Here is a 20,246-nt window from a genome sequence, read left to right as displayed (position 1 = left end):
TTTAAACACTGCACTTAAGTACCCTCAAGTTTGCATAACTGATGGTATTTAAGTGAAAGTTTTAGAAATTTTAGGGTATTCAAGAGCACATTTTTAGAACTTTAGGGGTATATAAGTGCTACCACGACATGTGAGGGTATATAAGTGCAACTTTTAAAAAGTTTAGGGTATATAAGTGCTGCCAAAAACAAGTGATGGTACATAAGTGCAAAGAAGGGAAAACTATAGGGTATTTAAGTGCAATTAAGTCATATATTTGTGTATCGATTTATCTAGATTACATATTGGAAAACAACTTTTTTTTGAACTAGATGTCCAATGATTTTCAAGAATTGGATGTGAATGTAGGATATAGTTTGAAGAGCGTATGATGAGTGTTTTTTTCTAATAAAATATGTATTATATAATTGAGTACACACCTGAACAGACGTATGCATATGCAAGGATTGTCCAAGAAGTTTTAGTGTAGGTTCGGATACAGCTCCAAATGGAAGTACCCAGGTAATATAGAATCCAACTTTCTACTTAAACATATTGTAAATTGGATATTAGATATAAATTCAATGTTATGCGGATATGGCAACTCCTAATAATTAGAGATAGGGATATATGGAAATTATACCTGGCCATAAAAATTGAAATTGTGACATGGATCTGTAACTGTGCAATGGTAGAAAGCAAAAACAATTCAAGTACTATAAACATTTTTTCATGAACAGATTGGGAAACAGTCATAATTCTTTACGAAGAAGGCAAATAATAATTGCATCTATGATCTATAAAAAAACATTAAATTTTGTAACTGTCATTCATTCATTACTTCTAAGTCTTCAATACCTTTTTTTGTTAAGGTTCAGACACAATATAAATTTTCTGCTATATAGACGTTGCTATCCTATCTGATAAGTGACCATGGAGCATTTGCATATGCAAGTACTAGGTACATATCTGGTATAGTACATCTCATTTATTGCAAGTAGAATGAAACTTCTTGTATGTTAAGTTGGTCAAGACTATTTAATTTACCATCTAACATCCTTTGTTCTCATACAGGTATGATTATTCTGGTTATGGGCAATCCTCTGGAAAGGTTTGGTCTCTAGCCATTCTTTATTACTGCTTATGTCTGAATATCATTATATGTATATTAGCTACAACTACTTCTTTTCTTCCTTGAAGCCGAGTGAACACAACACGTACGCTGATATAGAGGCTGCTTATAAGTGCCTTAGAGAGAACTATGGTGCAAAGGAGGAGGATGTCATTCTTTATGGTCAGTCCGTTGGAAGCGGACCAACACTGGATCTAGCAACTCGGCTTCCACAACTTCGAGCGATTGTTCTACATAGCCCAATACTTTCAGGTTTAAGGGTCATGTATCCTGTAAAGCGCACATATTGGTTTGACATTTACAAGGTTTGTCCTTTGTAGCTGTCCATTGTTTTTGTTAGAACTTTTTCATACAATACCATCATATCCTTACATAAGCTATCTTGTTTGTCAGAATATTGACAAAATTCCGCTGGTAAATTGTCCTGTTCTAGTAATTCATGTAAGTCAAATTTCCTTTCTTTAATAATTCTTTATTTTTTTCACTTTCTTATTTGGTTATATGAAAGTATAAATGATGCTTAGTGACCTCTGTGTGTTATGAATTAAATGAAGTTACCAACAGTTAGTTAAGGATAGTGTAAAGCTAGAATACTATATGCACTATCTACATTTTCTAAGCACATGCTATCTACTTGATTTGTCTATGGTTTCTTCCTTTCCTGTTTGTGCTATAAATATTTATGTTTGTCATTTCCCAATAAAAGTGGGACCGTTCTAGAGTATGAATCTAAGTCAATGAAATTCCATGATGAGATTTAAAGTTTTTTCACCAGATAAACTCATAGAGAGTGAAGTGGACCTTTATATTACCATACAACACCTATCTATGCCATTTTGTCAGGAATAGGGAGGACCCAGTGAGAGGAAAGTTCTTTTGTTCTGAGAATTTGATCCGGTGGATTAAGGGCAAGTCTTATGTTGATGGTTCTGATATTTCCTCATTGTCAGGCTTGAAGCTTACCCATGAGGACTAAGGTCTTAGATAAACATTGCCTTTCATCTATTGATTTTGCTTTTGGTTATCTATCAGTAACTCACTTTGACGCTACTGGATTCAGGACCTGTTATATTCCCATGCGGCATTCTGTGACGCATTAGCATGGTCCTACCAGTCATCCTCTTCCTGTAACTTGCTGGTCAATAGTTTTTCTATTAATTTTCGCTGTCCATGATTGTCCTTTAGTAGATCTACTAGTCACTCGCGAGTTGTGATAACACTGTCCTTTATCTTGATCCATCTAACATTCTATGATCTTGTTTGCTCGTGATTTGCTGCAATAGCCTTTGGTCTCCTTCTGTCTTCATCGATGTGCTTATACTTTCTCTGTAGTTCAAAGGGAACAATCTAAAAGAATTACAAATTATGGAAGAGATAAATCTAGAGTTAAAATTAGTGTTACATTTGTATCTCTTTGGCGCCAATTAAGGGTCATGATTCAAGAGCCCTCAACGGTTATCTCAGGTCATGCGCAGCGATGGAGCCAGGAAGTTTGATAAGGGGGGTTTAAAATAATTAATAATTAAATATGATAATATATAAACTTTTTTGTGTGATTGATTATTGCTAAACATAATTGCATAACAATACTTTAAAATAAAGTATCAAATTATAATATAATGTTTAAAATTATAGTACATAGAGTTGTCAGAAATTTGAATTTTATATCTGTTTAGTTTTTTACTGATTTTAGATTTGTGTTTATCTACTAGTTAGATATTTAGATTTGTTAAATTTTATTAACGGTAAGATGAGTTTTTCTCAGTACTATACTTGTACTGGAGAGGTCTAACTGTTTAAGGTACGTGGTTTTTCTTGCAAATTTTGTTATGGAAGCATGCCATTTTCTCGACCTTGACATATATACATGCATGAGTCTAATGCGCTAACATAAGAAACTATATTCTCTTGCTATTTATACCAAATCTTTTTAGCCTAGACTTATGTCCTAGACAATAGTCATGTCATGTCCTTGAAGTGTCGGCATCAACACATGTTGTGCCTGCACAGAGTTAAAGATTGTTTGATCCGCTGCAACTGTAGTTGCAGTGCAAGTGTCCTTTGCTGTAAATTGCTGTCACATGCACCTGTACCTGCAGTTGTATGGTTCAATTTGAAATTTTGCAATTTGCACAGTAGTTACAGTTGCAGGTGTTTCAGGTTATCAAGGCCTTTTAGGCTTTCATTGGCGCTTGGTTGCATTGGAGTTACAATGCATGTTTCTCTTAAGAGGTGGTCATTACGACTTACACTCAAATCTGCGCAAGTCATTGGCTACAACTGAAAGCCTTCTTCCAGCTGTAGTTGCTGCTGCATTAATTAATGTCAGTGAAACTGACACTTACAAATGGCCCATAATGTCCTAGTTGCATGCAACTATAGTTGTGATCCCTGCAATTGTGATATTCCAGAAAATCCCTTAAAGAAGCATTTGTGCTACATACATTATAATTTTGCATGTGTTTGCTATCAGAAGAAAGACTTGGCATCATGCTTCCATGCGATTCTCAATATTTTTGCCGTGGTACTTGTAATGGATATCTTGACTTTGTTACAGGACTATATCTATAAAGCTTTTGTTGTTTTTACTCCTCTTGTAAGATGCCACAACTGAGGAATCTCATACATGATGGCGTAATACTTTTATGTTCATCTTGAATGTGCACATCATTTTAGGAAAATTGAACTTCCCTAGAGATGTATACGAAACCCCTTGTATGCACAAAAAGTACCTCTTATAGTATTTATTGGGATGTTGGTATCATCATCACACTGATAAGGATTCTGTGAACTGTAGAAACATGAGCTTAACATTATGAATCAAGACATGCAAGATCATAAGCAACATAGACACATGGAAGAACAAAAGTATAGCACATTGGATATATATAGTTTGACCTTAATAGGTCTAAACTGCGAGTAGAGCAATGAACATAGTGGCATGAAACCCAGTTAGTTCCTGTTCATGGGATGGTTATAGGATCACAATATGCCACTCATTAAGAATCGTGTACGAGGGGTGTAGGCTTACGGTATGCTAGGGTATATCGTACTAGGTTCGGTTTTTAAATTTAGGAATTAGAGGTTTTGAAGAGTCAAATTTAAGAAGTATACTACTTGATATCACTAATGATAAAAAAGATCTTGAGAATCATGTTGCAATAAGGTACACATACTTTATTTGCTTAATTTCTTGTATTTTTGTGTTGTTTATTCTTTAAAAAAGAGTTTTTTTTAAATTTTTTTTTAACTAGTTTGAATTCTAAATCGGGTCGTCGGAGTTGGTGAATCGGGTCGTGTTCCATGCGAATCTAGGACAATTGAACCCGGGTCATGGTCCGCAATAGCGTCCCAAGTTCCCGAATTCTATTTCAGTGAGAGATTTTTTGCATTCAAGATTGGGTGCAAGAGACCAAAGCCCTATCATGTTCCATCCACATGTGGTTGTCAAGCCTAAATCACATTATCTTTGATTTGATACAAGGTATAAATCGGGAAAATCACTCACCCCACAAGAAACATTGCCTCTCAATGGAAGCCATCATGACTGATGGCTGGCGTCTTTTTTTCCTTTATCTTCATAAAGAGTTATAATTCCATTTTCTTTCTCTATCATTTCCTTTTCTCTCCTTCCCGCTAGAATTGGCGTTTCATCATCCAGTCATCCAGTCTCCAAGGTACCATGGGTTAGTGAAGCCTCTTGTATGTGTTGAGTAACCATGGAAACCTAGAATAAGTCCTTGAAGCCTAAGCATTCATTTACACTGGGAAGGATCATTTAATTGAATTGGAATGAATCCATTCAACTGACCAATTCAAGAATGGTTAACCCAATCTTTTACATAACAGATTTCATGTCCAATCGACCAGTTTCTTATTTTGTTTTATTTTATTTTATTTTGAAGAATATTGTCGATCAGATGCAAAAAAAATGCTGCACCTTATGGTCGACCAATATAACAAACCTGTAGGATGTAAGTGAAGATGTTAGAGCTTAGATTATGACCTATTTTATCGGACTTGGTGGTGAAGACACAATGTATTAAATATCATATATCAGATAAATATAGGGCAGCCAAAATCCATATTGGATTGTAGAAATTGGGGATATATTAGGGATTTGTAAAAAAATATCAGAGTTTCATATTGGATGATTTTCTAATATAACATAATCTTGTTATATGCAATCTAGACATATTTATAAATTCTAAACATAATAAATCACATCATGGTATATGGTTAGGGTTTGCGATTGTTGAGATGGGAGGGATTTGGGGGACGGATTGTGGTTTTTGTGGGTTCGAGTTTACGTTTTTTGGTTTTAATTTGATTGTTGGTTCGAGTTTGGATTCTTAAACCTGACCCTAACCCGAACCCACAATAAAATTAAGAACAATCCAATTTTGCCGATATCTTCAAAGGGATATATCGGTCATATTTCCTATATTGGCTGATATATTAGAGAAAACCCCTGAAAAGAAGAAAACGCTATAGAACCATAAATATCATCGCGATAAGGTCCTCGACCTGATATATCGGTCGATGTACCTATATCAGCCAACATTTAATACATTGTGAATACAACCAATGATTTGATTGTATATGGATTAGTAATCATTGTCATATACAACATGGGGGTAAGATAAATTCATTATTGAAATATTTCGCAAGATACTTAGAGGTCAAAAATAAGGTAAGTGAAAAGGTGTACTATACGATGGTAGATTTTTTCACAATAATTGGAACTTGAATGATGATCATTAACATTATTTTAATGTAGTGAGGATAGTGACTTAGATGCTATGGTTTGGTGGTGCACTAGGGTGTTATTGATTTGATGAAGAAGACGGTGAAGTTGGTGTAATTGCAAGGAAAAGAAAATTGTTATGTTTATCATCTATCGTCTAGTGAAGCTAAGTTATTAGGGTGAAGAAGTGGTATTTGACTTGAACAATTAAGAGGACATGGTGGAACTTGGTGAAGATGGGAGCCTTAATATCTAATGGAAAAAGGCAATGATCGAATAAATCTGCATCGATAGTCTAGGCATTGGGTAAAAATATCATGGTGCTTATTTATTTATTTATTTTTAAAATAGGTTGCTTGTTGTAAAGCAGGATTTAAAGCATGCTTGACAATCCTATATTGTAATGTATGGGGTCATAATCAATTGGTAGATCATAACTTAAGTAGATTAAAATTTAGCTGTTTGGTAAAGAGGATGGTTTATAATCCATGATCTTTTTGTTAAAATGACTAGAAATCCTTAAAACTAGGAGAGAAGGGCAGAGAGAGGTGAAAATGGATGGATGTTTTGTCATTTTCTTGGTCAAATATATGTACTATAATCCACTAAAAAACATAATTTAGGTTAAGTTTTGGTGGATTATAATCCAATATAATCCACTCAGAATGTGGTTACAGACATGCAAAAGTAGATTATAACTCAAAACTCGAATTATAGTCCACTTTGACCAAGGTGTTAAACATGCTTTTAGACCTAGATTTCTTATCCACTACAATACGCATTTTTGTATTATAGTGATTGTTTCATGCTACGAAAAAATTGATGGCTCAACAAGTATAAATGAAAATTTGGTTATTAAGTTGTGGATGATGATAGAGGAAGTGTGTAATACCCCACAACTGTATTCTCACATAGAGTAGGAGTAAAAAGAACAATGAGTTTGTAATTTAACCTGGCGATTCATGTAGAAATAATTGTTAACCATTTTTGCTGATAGATTGAGTTAAACAACGAATTGCACTAAATGAATCCTACAACTTTGTCAAACCCAGGCCTGCAAACCCGTCAATGTGGTGTAAGTCGTGGGATTTACTAAGTGAAAGTGTGAAACATATTATTTGGTTCAATCCACCACAAAAATATGGTGAATATTCTTTCTACTTGTCTCACATGGTTACATTATAAACCCTTCAATCTTTTTCTACTAGATGTGGGAGTGTGGTAGTTAGGTATTATATCAGCCCACTTTAAATATATGCTGTTTTCCTCGCATCGCGGCATGACAATAAGTTCATCCTAGTAGTACAATCAGGTGATATGGAGTTTAGAGGTGACTTGTACGGGTTCTGGAGATAACTCCCATCAGTGATCATACTCATCCGTTGTATCACTTCTTCTGCATAGCATTTTATTTCACACTTCTTGCTAGCTAGCTACTCTGATAATATTTTGTAAAATGATTCACAACAATGTAAAAACATGAACTTTGCCAATAGTCACACTAGCTTATCCTACCACTAGATCTAACAATTTACATATACATTCAGTTATAAAAATGAAGGCACAACTTTTTAAGAGTGTGTTTGGATACGATGATGGTTTTGTTGTGTTTTTCTTAAAAAACACCAACATTGTGTTTTTCACTGAAACTGTTTTCAAAACACCATGGCGAGTTTGTTTTGTCAAAAGCTAGTTGACCCTTTCCATACACGTGTTATAATATTATTTTATATTATTATAAATATATTACATAAAATAGTGTTAGTATAATATAATAAACACATTGATAATATGTTATATTAATTATAGGGTAAATTACACTTAAATACCCAAAGTTTCCCACAAATTTCACATAAATACTCACAATTCGAAACCCTTAAGATAAATTTCCATAGTTTCCGCTGCTGAAAAAACTAACATGCTGTTAAAAAAAAGTAAATGACGTAACTGCCCCTTCTCCTTTTCTTCTCCTTCTACCTTAGCTTAAGCTGCCAAAGCTCTGTTCCCCTCTTTCTTGAGATTTTCATCTCAAGGTCTAATCTTTTTCATAAAAATCCCATGTTTTTTCTGTAAGCCTTGCTCTGCTCCCCTAAAACTTTGGCAAATTCTTTCAGAATTCAGCTCTTTTAGATCTGAACCTAAGAACCAGCTCCAAAATCCAATCATCTCCCATCTTTGCTATCAAAATCCAACCTTATGCATACAACAAACCTCACATGCAACATCAGTTCCTGTTGGTTTTCTTAATTGATGTCTCCTCCTAACCAAACCGAGCTGCTTATTATCAAAATCCAATCTCCTTCGTTGTCTTCCTCTATTGCTTCTACGATTTCTCATGCACTAACCATAATCCCCATTCTTCTATTAGTCCTTCTCTACCTATTATTATGTGTTTCATATATATTATTTTCAATAGTTTAAATGAAAATAAAGTTTAATAATGGCTTCAAACTCCTCCGATAGGACTTATAACTTGAGGAAAACTTTGAGCTATTGAAGTATAATCATTTATGTGATATTTGAGGAAAACTATGGGTAGTCAAGTGGAAATTACCTTAGTTATATTATATTATGTATATTATATTATATATATTTTATTATTTTAATAATACACAAACTATTATATTATATTAAAAATTGTTAATTTATTAGATACACTGTACTATAATATTTAATAATATAATATATTATACTAGAAATATAATATGTTATACTATAACATTATATATTATATACATTATACTATAAAATATTATCTTATTTAATTATTACCACTGTTTTAAAAAACCTCCGCCTAGTCCGCTTAGGCGTACGCCTAGGCCTAGGCGCCTAGGCGGTACCTAGACCGTCTAACTAGCGCCTAGAGCCTATGCGGTATTTAGGCTGTTCACCTAGATTTTACGAACGTTTAGGAGAGCATTATCTGCTTACGTGAATTGCACCCTGTAGGCATTGATTGTGATTTTATGTGTCATAGTCCACACGTCCTCCAAACTCCACTAACCTCCAAATATGAACACCTTCACTACCTCCTCCAATCTTCAGCAAAATCTCATCGACCACCACTTAAATGAAGAAAAAACAAATGCCCAGAAACCGCTTAGGCGCCCGCTTAGACGACTAAGCGCTAGGCACCAAGTCCGACGCCTAGAAGCGCCCAACGTTTAATGTAACATTGATTATTACAATGTATTATCAAAATATTTTATTATAATATAATATATTTGACTATAATATAATAAATTATATTAATATAATTAATAAGTTATTATCAGATTATATTGTAATAAATATATATTAAAGTACAACATATTGTATTATAGTAATATATATTAATATTATTAATTAGATTTTTATGATATAATATTTAATAATGTAATAGATTACTAGTTTTGTAAAAATATTCAATTTTGGTCAAAGCGCGTAGATAATATAAACTGCATAGAATTTTTAATTATTCGAAAAGAGTTTTAGAGTTTGAGAGAATATAGAAAAGAGAATGAGAATTGTCCAAAGAACCATGCGTTTATTCATATATTCACTTCTATTTAGAAGTGTTAAAGTTACATAATAATTATCTAAGCTTTACACCTCAAAATGAAAGATTTCAAATTACAATAATTTACATAATTTTATGACTTGAGACTTGACATAATGATAACTAAAAACAAAAACTAAAAAGATGTCAGACTTTAAAAAAATAGTGATTTGATGTGACAACTAACTTTACAAATGACCTAAATTGCTGTCAGAGCCGTTCTATTTCTTACAGTTGAGAAGATTAAAGGTATTTTCTTCAATCTTTAAGGGAACTCTTCTTAACCTCTATAGCTAAGATTCTGTCTAATATTATGTGAAATTAATAAAGAATCATGTTAAATTCTTGTTTATAGTTCATTTTCTTTCTATTAAACCTTGCGAGGGAGACTTGAATGGTCCTTAGAGAGAATGATTACTCGAGAATTGGCTTAGAATTAGGAGTCCTTAGTTCAGCTATATCGTCGCTAGAATCTTAGGCGTTTTCTAGCTATGAATGGCACACTAAACAACTGACAACTAACCTTAATTCTTCGCAAGTTCAGGGTTAACACCAAAGTCAAGTCAAATAGAAAGAATGAATTTTATGAAGAGAAATTAAGTTTTTTGTTAATTAGTAACAAAAAGTTTTGTCAAATCTAAGCTGGAATAATAAAGGAGACAAAAAGAAAAAATGGAAAATAAAAATGTCTATAATGGTTTTGAAGAATGTTTTTATAAAGTAAAACCATATAATAATCTACAACATGTTGACAATAATCAATAAAAAATTCTATTAGAGCATATAGCTAACATGTTGAATTATGTGGTTGATAATAATCAAACTCATTATTCTAAATTATAATTACTAAATGATAATTTAGGTGATAAAAATAAAGCTATAAAGAAAATCAAATGGCCTTAAATATTAAAATAGAAAGTATATATGAGGAGTTCATCAAAATAAATGAAAAACTAGAAAGTATAAAAGAATTTAAAAAACAATTAATAGATATTATGTAATTTATAAATATATTACTATAATTTATTATATTATATTATAATATATATATTGAATGACTAATTGTAAATTATAGTACTTTGGAATCTTTTTTTTGAGATGTAAAGTTTAAGTAATTGTTATGTAACTTTAACACTTCTATATATAGAAGTGAATATATGAATAAAGACATGATTTTTTTGGATAATTCTCATTCTCTTTGCTAAAACTGTCAATACTTTGAAACTCTCTTTGTATATTTAAAAATTTTATGTCAGTTTGTATTTTCTGCGCACTGACATAAATTGTATGATAAATATATATTAAAATATAACATATTATATTATCATAAATATATGTTATGTTAAAATATAACATATTACATTATATTATCATAAATATAATATAAAAATTTATACTATAATGTAACAAGTTAGTTTTATTTAATAATTAGTATTATATCATATTGGTTATCATATATTATTTTATATTATAAATTGATTAATAATATTAGATATATATTTTTATATATTTTAGTAATTATAATAAAATATATTTTAATAATGCTTTATATTGTATATTATTAATATAATATTTTATATAATATATTATATTCATTGTTGTTATATTTTATTAATTACAATATATACATTATAATATAATATTTTAAACATTATGTTACTGAACTCAAAACGCCACACAACTCAACACCTAAAAGGTGTTTTGAGATAGTGTTCTGTTTTAGATTTTTTTCCATAAGGCATCACACAAAACTCAACACCTAAAATGTGTTTTGATATATCACACAAAACTCAACACCTAAAATGTGTTTTGATATAAGTGTTTTGTTTTCTATTTTTTGTTCATTAGTGTTTCGTGTTTTCATTGAAACACCATGGTTTTCAAATGTGTGGCGTTTTGGTTTAGGCAAAAACACCATGAAAACAAAGAAACACCATGGTTGTCAAACATTCCCTTGAATAAGTTTCAAACTTTGCAACAAATATGAAACTTGGGAATCAAAACAGGAAGAGATCAATGAAAGAGGATGTTTGCCATGATTCGGTAGAGATCCTATGGAAAAAGCACCACCATTGTTGTAGAGACTCCTCCAAAGCTTACATCTAGGATTGAACATGAAAAAATGAATTAGATAAAGGATAGAGATCTAATTGGTATATATTTTGGAGAAAAAACTTAGAAATTAAAATACTTATTTTGGGGCTAGAGATTTAACACTCTTAAGAATTGTATCTTCAATCTCTCATCTTCTTGGTCATGTCAACTTTATCTCCACCCTTTTCCCTCTTTCTCCTCTTTTTCATTTCCTCTCTAATTTCCCTTTCTTTTCTCTTATCTTCTCTCTTTTCTCTTCTCTAATCTTTGGGGGTTTATTCATTAGTTTAATTTGGGGACGCTTGGGATAGTTTTTCGGAAAAAAGAGACTTAGAATTTACCTTTTGGTGTTATTGATTTTTTAAAAAACTAGTGGATATTTGTCCCACATGGGATAAAATTGCCCAATCTCTATAGTAAAATTTTTGTCCTTAAAAAAAAGTTTACCCTAACCTTTACATTGGAACAATTGACAAGTACGATAATCAATGTTTGAAAAAGCCTCCGCCTAGGCCGCCAAGGTTAAGACTGTACCTAGGTTGAGGCTGTACCTAGGTCGCCCGCCTAGCCCTTAGCGCCTAGGCGATACCTAGACTACCCATAAATTATGAGAGCGCTTTGGGGAATGTGGTTTGCTTAAGTTGACTGAGCTCTTTCGGCCTTGATCATGATTACTGCATTGTAGTCTCTATGCCCTCTAACCTCCAAGCTCTTGTGGCCTCCAACTAAGATCACCTCTTCTACCTCCTTCAACATTTGGCAAAACTTCTACCACCACTTAAACAAAGAAGAAATCCACCTCAGAACCAATCTGGTTCTTAAGCTTTCTATAACATCGATATTTACTATCAATTATTGTAATTAAAAAAAATAAAAATAGGTTAGCTGCATGGACCCCTTCTTGGCTCCTAAGCTCTAGGTATCGTGTCCAACACCTAGGCTGCCTAACACTTTTTGTAACTTTAAGGATAATTTTGACGCATTCATACATTAACTAACTAATATATGTTAATTATATGCAATAATTTAACAAATAATATAAATTAGATAAATACAAATATTTTGATAATTATATTATTAAAAATATTATTATATTATATTAAGTATACTATAATATAACATGTTATAAAATAATATATTATAATTTATTATAGTACAATATATTATATTGCAATATATTATGTTATACTATATAATAATATTATATATAATATACTATAAAATAATATTTTTTATTAAACATAATAAAGGACATTATTTTATAATATAATTTGTTATATTGCATTCTACTATAATATATCATATTAAATTAAAATTATTTATAATATATTATATCAAATATAGTATAATGTACTTTTATTGGCAGAGCCAAGAATTATGGCTGGGGGGGGGAAAAAAAAAAAGCCAAAAATAATCAAACATGATAAGCACATGAATATTTTGACACAATTGAATAGTGTATTAAGTTCTCAACATCATTGTGTAATAGAATTTCTAAAATAACACTTTTTATTATAATATAGTGTTTACAATAGCGTTCTTCTTACCTTTATTTCTTTGAAATCGTTTCATGACATCTTCCTCATCAATTATACAAAATTTTCAGTACAAGGCACCAAATAATCATTCATATACTCATCTCACATTCTGTTTCTAAGATTATTCTTAATAAGTTACATTACTGAAAATGATTTTCCAACACTTGTTGCAATGACAATATTAATGCTAACTTCACCCAACTTATATATCAAAGGACATATAGTGTCCATCTTCAATTCATTCAACTTCTTAGCAAGCTTACCAATCCTTTTAATTTCACAAAAATGATGACGAGTAGCTACTTAAGGAATGTAGTCAAGTTGATCGCTAATCTCCATGCGATCTACTTAGAAAAAATCTTTAGGATAAAACTCAACCAATATTAATTTTCCCTTATTTAACAAAGAGAATGAGTTACTTGGTTCAAGGCATGCCACACAAATAGGAATGAGCCCAAGGGGGGCAGCAAGGGCCGTGGCTCCATAGAGTTTTCGAAATAGTGCACTATTAACTGTTGGTGCACAAATTTTTCTCATTCGTTGTGCTATTTATTAGGGAGAATAAGGGAACTTATTATGGTCTACAACTAATTCTAATATGTTAGGGAAAATAAGCAAATGCAGTGGGGTCCATTACTTAGTATTTTAAATCATCTACAACTTCTTTGCGAACAGATCGTTGACTCCTCCATTTTGATGAATTTTATTTCATTTTTTTTCTAGGGCTTTCTAGACGACAATCCTCCAAATCTTTCATATTTTGAAAATAGATCACAAAATCTTCATATTTTGAAAGTAGTCCCCAAAATTTTTAAATGTTTTGGAATTAGTCCCCTAAATCTTTCAAACAAGTTGCTAATTAGAGGAACTAATTTCAAACCACTTAAAAAGAATTGGAGGACTAATTTCAAAATGTGAAGATTTGGGGGGGACCAATTCAAAATATTAAGGGTTAAGGGGACTAATATCGAAACCCCCCCATTTTGTAACCTTAAAAGAAAGGGAAGAGAGCAATGACAAAGGCCGATTAGCCGGTTCCTTATCATGGAAGGGCTCTGATCAATTAGATTAGAATTAGGGTTTCATCTAGTCTTCCCTATCTTAATGATTTGGACATAAAAATCTTATTTTTTGGGGTATACTTTTGAATTAGAAATAAGATTCATTATCCCTGTAAATTGAGTTTTTCTTAATGTATTAGCTTTTTAATTAATTAATTCAACACCTCCATATTGTCAATTTTGTGTAGCTTTTTAGCTTTTTATTTTTTTAACCTAAGTGACTTTTGATGTGATAAGAAGCTTGATTAATGTTGGCCCCCCATCTGAACAATTCTGGACTCGTCCCTACACACAAGAAAGCAACTCCATATTATGATTATCAAAGCAGTTCAACTCTTTGTCGTGAGACATCCCAAATATAAACTAATATTAATCACATGAAATGCAAATAAAATATGAAGAAGACAAATAGCACGAGTATATGTGGTTTGGCTTGTAGTCTACACCCACGGGCGAAGGAGAATAGTTTTACTATTAAATTGCGAGGAATACAATTTGGAGATCTCTCAATCACCAATCTCAAACACACCCTAATAATTCCAATACAATCTCTCTCAAATAAAGAAGAAAAGAGAGCATTCAATCATTAACCGAGAGTTGAATAAAATACCCGTTGTTTGTTTCAGGTGCTTCAAAGATTTCGTCCTTTCTTTGCTGCTTTCTGTTTGATGCCTTATAATCCAATGACTTATGTGATATTATAGAGGCTTAGTTTTGCTAGTTGCTGTTAGCAAACAATTCCAAAAGCAATTGGATTCTCAATGCCAATATAATCGAAACGAACTGTCATTATCCTTCTACTCCTCATACCGTGCATTGCTAATAGGAAGTCCAGTAGGATTGAATATGCTATCCAATGTGGGATTTTAGCTCTTAGTCAGAACAAGACTGAGCCAATGTCAATGGGTGTCGAGTTCGACCTAGGTTAGTGGATAACCATGTAAACTCTAGATGTATTGAACAATGTAGTGCTGAGGATTTGTAGGCATTGAAACTCCACGCTTTTGTCTTCCAACTACAAATATCTTTCATATTCGGAATCACTATCCCATGCAAATTAAAAAAATTACAGGTCACTTTCAACAATTTATTCCAAAAAAATTCTCTTAGTTTTTGCAACCATTGATTAACTACTTTAACAAGATTCATAGCATTAGCAAAGTCTTGATCTCTTCTTTGTAATGCTTGTGATAAGTTATTTGTGATTCTAAAAATATTTTTGGTCAAGTGACAACAATACAAACTCAAAATTAAACAACCAACACAAGATCACATTTCGCTTCATGTTTTGTGCATCACCATCACCTTCCGCAGAAAAGACCTCTACATCAATCACTGAGGAAAACAAGACAAACAGACTCATAATTGTGCCTTAATGTTAACCCAAACTTGTGTCTCCCGGCCGTTTCAAATTTGTTTCTTGATTCAACCTTTATTTTGTCTTGGGTTCACCTCTACAAATACCATTAATTACTTTGTCAAGTTGTTTTTCTCGATAAATATCTTAGCACTTGCACGAGCCTTGAACAACATTTATTATCATGATTCATGGGAGTGTGTTTGAAGAACTCATTAAGCGAATTATGTTTCTTCACTACTACGAGTATCAATTGAAGTTAATGAACAAAACAATGAGCATAGTAGGCTGATTCATTCTCCGCTAATATCAACGCCATAAGACAATTCAACTCTCCTTGCATATTGCTGCCTCCATCATATCTTTCCCCACACATTTGACATGCTCATTCCTTGCATAGCATAAGTAGATTCAATAGCTGCTTTTAATGTCATTGCCTTAAGTGTCCTTAACATAAACGATTATAATAAAACGTTCGATGATGCTTTCCTTTTTATCCAGATAATGTACAATAAGAGCCATTTGTTCTTTAGTTAATACTTCACGAGATCCATCAACTAATAAAGCAAACAAATAATCATTCATGTCTGCAATTATAGCTTTTGTTTTCAGATAGGCACAAGGATTATGGCTTTCTTTTTGAATCGTTTGTGAAATCAGTTTATTCTTGTCTGGAGCATTTGACAACACTATTGTAGAAGTTCAAAAAACCATCCTTCAAGGATTTTTCTGATTCATCATGGCCACGAAAAGAGCTTCCTTTACGCAAGAGAAACATGATTGCTCTGGCCATTGTTCTAAGCAGAGGCGATAATCTATCTGTTCTTGTGGAGAAGCTTTACATGCATTAGTGTCTATATGTCGCTTCTGGTTCATGAGATGTTGACAAACTTTGAAGCATTGTGTATGAACACTATTGTGGTCCCCGACATGCTTTCTCAAAGTCTACTATCCCATACCAACAAAATGATCACCACCTCCTTTTTGTTAATTTGGTGGTTTGAACAAATAACAATATAGACTATTTGCTTTCACTATGTTCCAACCCACTTCCATACTCTGAATCGATCTTTGTGAAAATGACAATCTCTATGTGTAGGTTAGTATGCGACTGTAGGTTGGCAAGAACTCTTTAGCAAGTAATATGCTTTAACTTGGTTTGAAGATCTTGAACTTTGTAAATAAGTAGGCAGTAATATGCTTTAAAATAACTGCTGGTAGCTTAACAGAAAGCATTTAATGGAATCCCATATGCTTGTGCTGGCGATGTATTTTACTAGGATTCCATGCAAGTTTATATTTAGACTTCCCCTCGATTTATGTACCATATCACTCACTGTACATATAATTTTAATCTACAGGGAACATCAGATGAAGTTGTGGATTGTTCTCATGGAAAACAACTTTGGGACCTATGTAAGGATAAGTATGAACCTCTTTGGGTTAAAGGCGGTAAACATTGTGACCTAGAGCTATTTCCCGAGTACCTTCGACATCTCAAGAAGTTCATATCAACTGTTGAGAAATCACCATCCATAAGAAACACATGGAGGATGAGCACAGATCACTTTGAACCTTCTAGAAGGAGCACCGACTGTTTTGAATCATCAAGGAAGAGCACAGATCGAAGAGAGAAGCCACGGCTCAGCATCGATAAGAGAAATAAAGATCATAAAACTAAAGATAAGTTGGATAAGTTTAAGATCTCATTTGATCATATTGAGAGATCTCGAAGGAGTGTTGATTGTCTTGAACGGCCAAAGAGGAACACTGATCAATTTGATAGGGGTCGGAAGAGTGTTGATCGATTGGACAGAATATGGGCTGGTTAAATCTTCACACTTTGTTGTAAATTTATATTTGAGCTTGGCTGTGTTTAATAGTTTGTTTGCCCATTAATTTTCGAGTAGTTTGTTCTATGGAAAATTGCATAACAATAGGTTGGAGTAAGGTGGTGTAATTGCTAACATAACTGTATCTTTTCGGTTTTTACTTTTCTGAGGATTTTTAATAAACATATAAGTGATTGGGTTGGTGTATCTGTTATTGTACCTCTCTACTTAAGTTGTCTGCCAAAGGCTTGTAATAAAGGATAGAATTGAAGAAAAATAGTATCTCTTTACTACTTGATCTTTGTTCTCTTATTTTATTTCTATATCTTGAAGTTTATCATACACTGCCTTAAAATCTGCAGAGCTGTAACATGGCAAAAACTACATTAAGGGAAAATGGAAAAACTTTGCTTTTTTAAAATTTAGAACTGTATCACATGTTTTGTGTTAAGTTGTTTTGGACTTCTATAGTTATCAAGATTAAGCGCTCACGATGTACTTCCAGCCTCTTGCGTCTATTTACAGAACCTTTTGAACTGTTTTCATGTCTTTAAATTCCTCTGTTTATTCGGATGTACAAGATGAGCTGCTGTAAAGTTTTGCCATACTGTTGTATTTCAGAATAATGTAAGACATGTATGTATCTGTAAATATACACAAACTCACGTACACACACCTACATCCTTGAGTACATTCGAGCCCATTCCTAAGGGCACATACAGGAACACGCCTAGACAAACTCGTCAGGCACAAGCACACACGCGCACACCTATACAACTACACACTTTTTTCTGCGCATCTACACACATCCAAAAGGCACATGCATATACACACAGGTGTATGCATCATGCCCACCCGCACATGCATGTTCAAGAGTTGAGTACCCACATGAACACATGACATGCACGAGCAGAGGTGTACACGCATGCACAAACACGTACACCTACATGCATCCACGCACATACAACACATGCACTTGTAGACACCCACAAATACACATGCACACAACATGCATGCACCCACACGCTTTTGCCATACAAAGGTACAAACAAGTACACATGGACATGCACAATCTCACATGCTAACACATTTCTTACATGTATGCATACGTGTGCATACATGAAGACAGAAATAAGCACACCTTGATGCACACATAAGCACGTCCAGTACAAACATTCATACTCCTGCGACACGGATATACACGCGCACACACACACGTACACATCCTCAAACATTTACTTACACATGCACAATTGCACATGTCCAAGATCACAACAAACACAAATGGTATCAGTCCATCTTAGGGGATGGCAACAGTTTTAGATATGGCTTAGATATGATACTTACTATATTCATATATCTTGTCATTCACGGATATAGATATGGATATACCTCAGTAAGGAAAACTCATAGCCATATCCACTAAAATCGGATACGGATACGAATATACATGAAGATGTACATACAAATATACATGTGGATATAAAACGGACATGAAAAAATAAAAATAATATTAAAGGAATATAATTCATATGGTACAATAGAGTTCATTCATATATGTTATGACGAGTCCCTAGGATAAACTAATATCAATTACACGAAAGCACAAAAAATATCAAGATTACAAGAACACATAGATATACATGGTTCAGCTTGTAGCATATGACCATAGGTAAAGAAGGAGAATAGCTTTACTAATAATTTGCGAGGAATACAATGTTAAAGTCCCTCAATCACTCAATCCCTAATACACCCAAGAGCCTAATACAATCCTTCTAAAATAAAGGAATAGAAGAGAAAAATATCAAATAGGCTTCACAAGAGAACTCTCTCTTCTTGATTGATGCTCAGATTGATGATAATTTAATCTTGGATGACCCTATATACATACAGATCCAAAAGGCCAATTGCTTGCTTCTCAAGGAAATAGAATCACAATGGGAATATCATTTCCATATGATTGATTATGTTAGCAAATTAAGTCTATGTGGGATACCTAATCAATTAGAACCTTTAATTGATCGAGATTATTTAAAAGTTAATTAGGTATCTGTTATGGATTATTCAATTGCCAAATTGAGGTCTCTCGTCAATAACAGGCAAGTATCCCATATTACATCTAATTCGGCCGACTCGACACTTGGGATAACTAAAGTCTCCGATTCAGTTGACTCTCCATGTCGACATCTCGCCAGGGTCGACTAGAGAGGAGCGAGGGTCGACTTGAAAGGCGGTACCTCTCGTCATCCCTCCATGCGAGACAAAAGATAATTGCCACCTCGAGCCCCCTGCTGACAACACATCGAAATCACATTAAATGCGTGACAGGCGCCATCATTTCTCTATCCCCAATACTATTTATGGCACATCGGACCATGCCGTTCAGCACGCCGCCTGTCCCATCTCATTAAATGCTAAAATAACCACACTCACTCCGCGACCGACACTTGTAAAGTCAAAGCTGACTCAGCTGTCAGCCCTGACTCGACCGAAGAGACCAAAATGACCCTCATTCATTGCCATAAAAAGGAGAAATGATTCCTAACGTGAGGTAAGCAACTCACTCCGCGACCGACACTTGTAAAGTCAAAGCTGACTCAGCTGTCAGCCCTGACTCGACCGAAGAGACCAAAATGACCCTCATTCATTGCCATAAAAAGGAGAAATGATTCCTAACGTGAGGTAAGCAATTTTACTCAGCATTTTCCTCCCTTCCACTGCACTTAAGAATTTCTATAGTTTGCCACTTTTCCACTCAAGTCTCTAGTTAAGTTGATCATCGGAGTAACAACGGAGGAACCAGACCCTGCCCTCTTACGAGTTGTTGCATGTGCAAGGAAGAACAACTCTACTCTAAACTAGATATTTAGAGAAGTTAGCAGCCCCTGATCAATCTTATTCTGACTAATTATCTATTTGATTATTTAACAACAACAGTTTAGCGCCCCTCGTAGGGCCTTCTCTTTTT

General features: G+C 33.4%; 1 protein-coding gene across 1 annotated transcript in view; it reads left to right on the top strand.

Annotated features, from left to right (window-relative positions):
* LOC109823881 (protein ABHD17B-like) overlaps positions 1-17,557 on the top strand; it is a 30,087-nt gene extending 12,530 nt beyond the window's left edge. Inside the window, exons 2-5 of the mRNA XM_020390307.1 lie at positions 1,054-1,090; positions 1,180-1,416; positions 1,505-1,552; positions 16,808-17,557. Coding sequence (XP_020245896.1) covers positions 1,054-1,090; positions 1,180-1,416; positions 1,505-1,552; positions 16,808-17,278 — 793 coding nt within the window. The 3' untranslated portion in view covers positions 17,279-17,557. The remainder of the gene's footprint in view (positions 1-1,053; positions 1,091-1,179; positions 1,417-1,504; positions 1,553-16,807) is intronic.

Source organism: Asparagus officinalis, chromosome 9, assembly GCF_001876935.1.
Source record: "Asparagus officinalis chromosome 9, Aspof.V1, whole genome shotgun sequence".
Lineage (NCBI taxonomy): Eukaryota > Viridiplantae > Streptophyta > Magnoliopsida > Asparagales > Asparagaceae > Asparagus > Asparagus officinalis.
The sequence above is the reverse complement of the archived record's forward strand: the minus strand, read 5'-3'. Positions and strand labels throughout refer to the sequence as shown.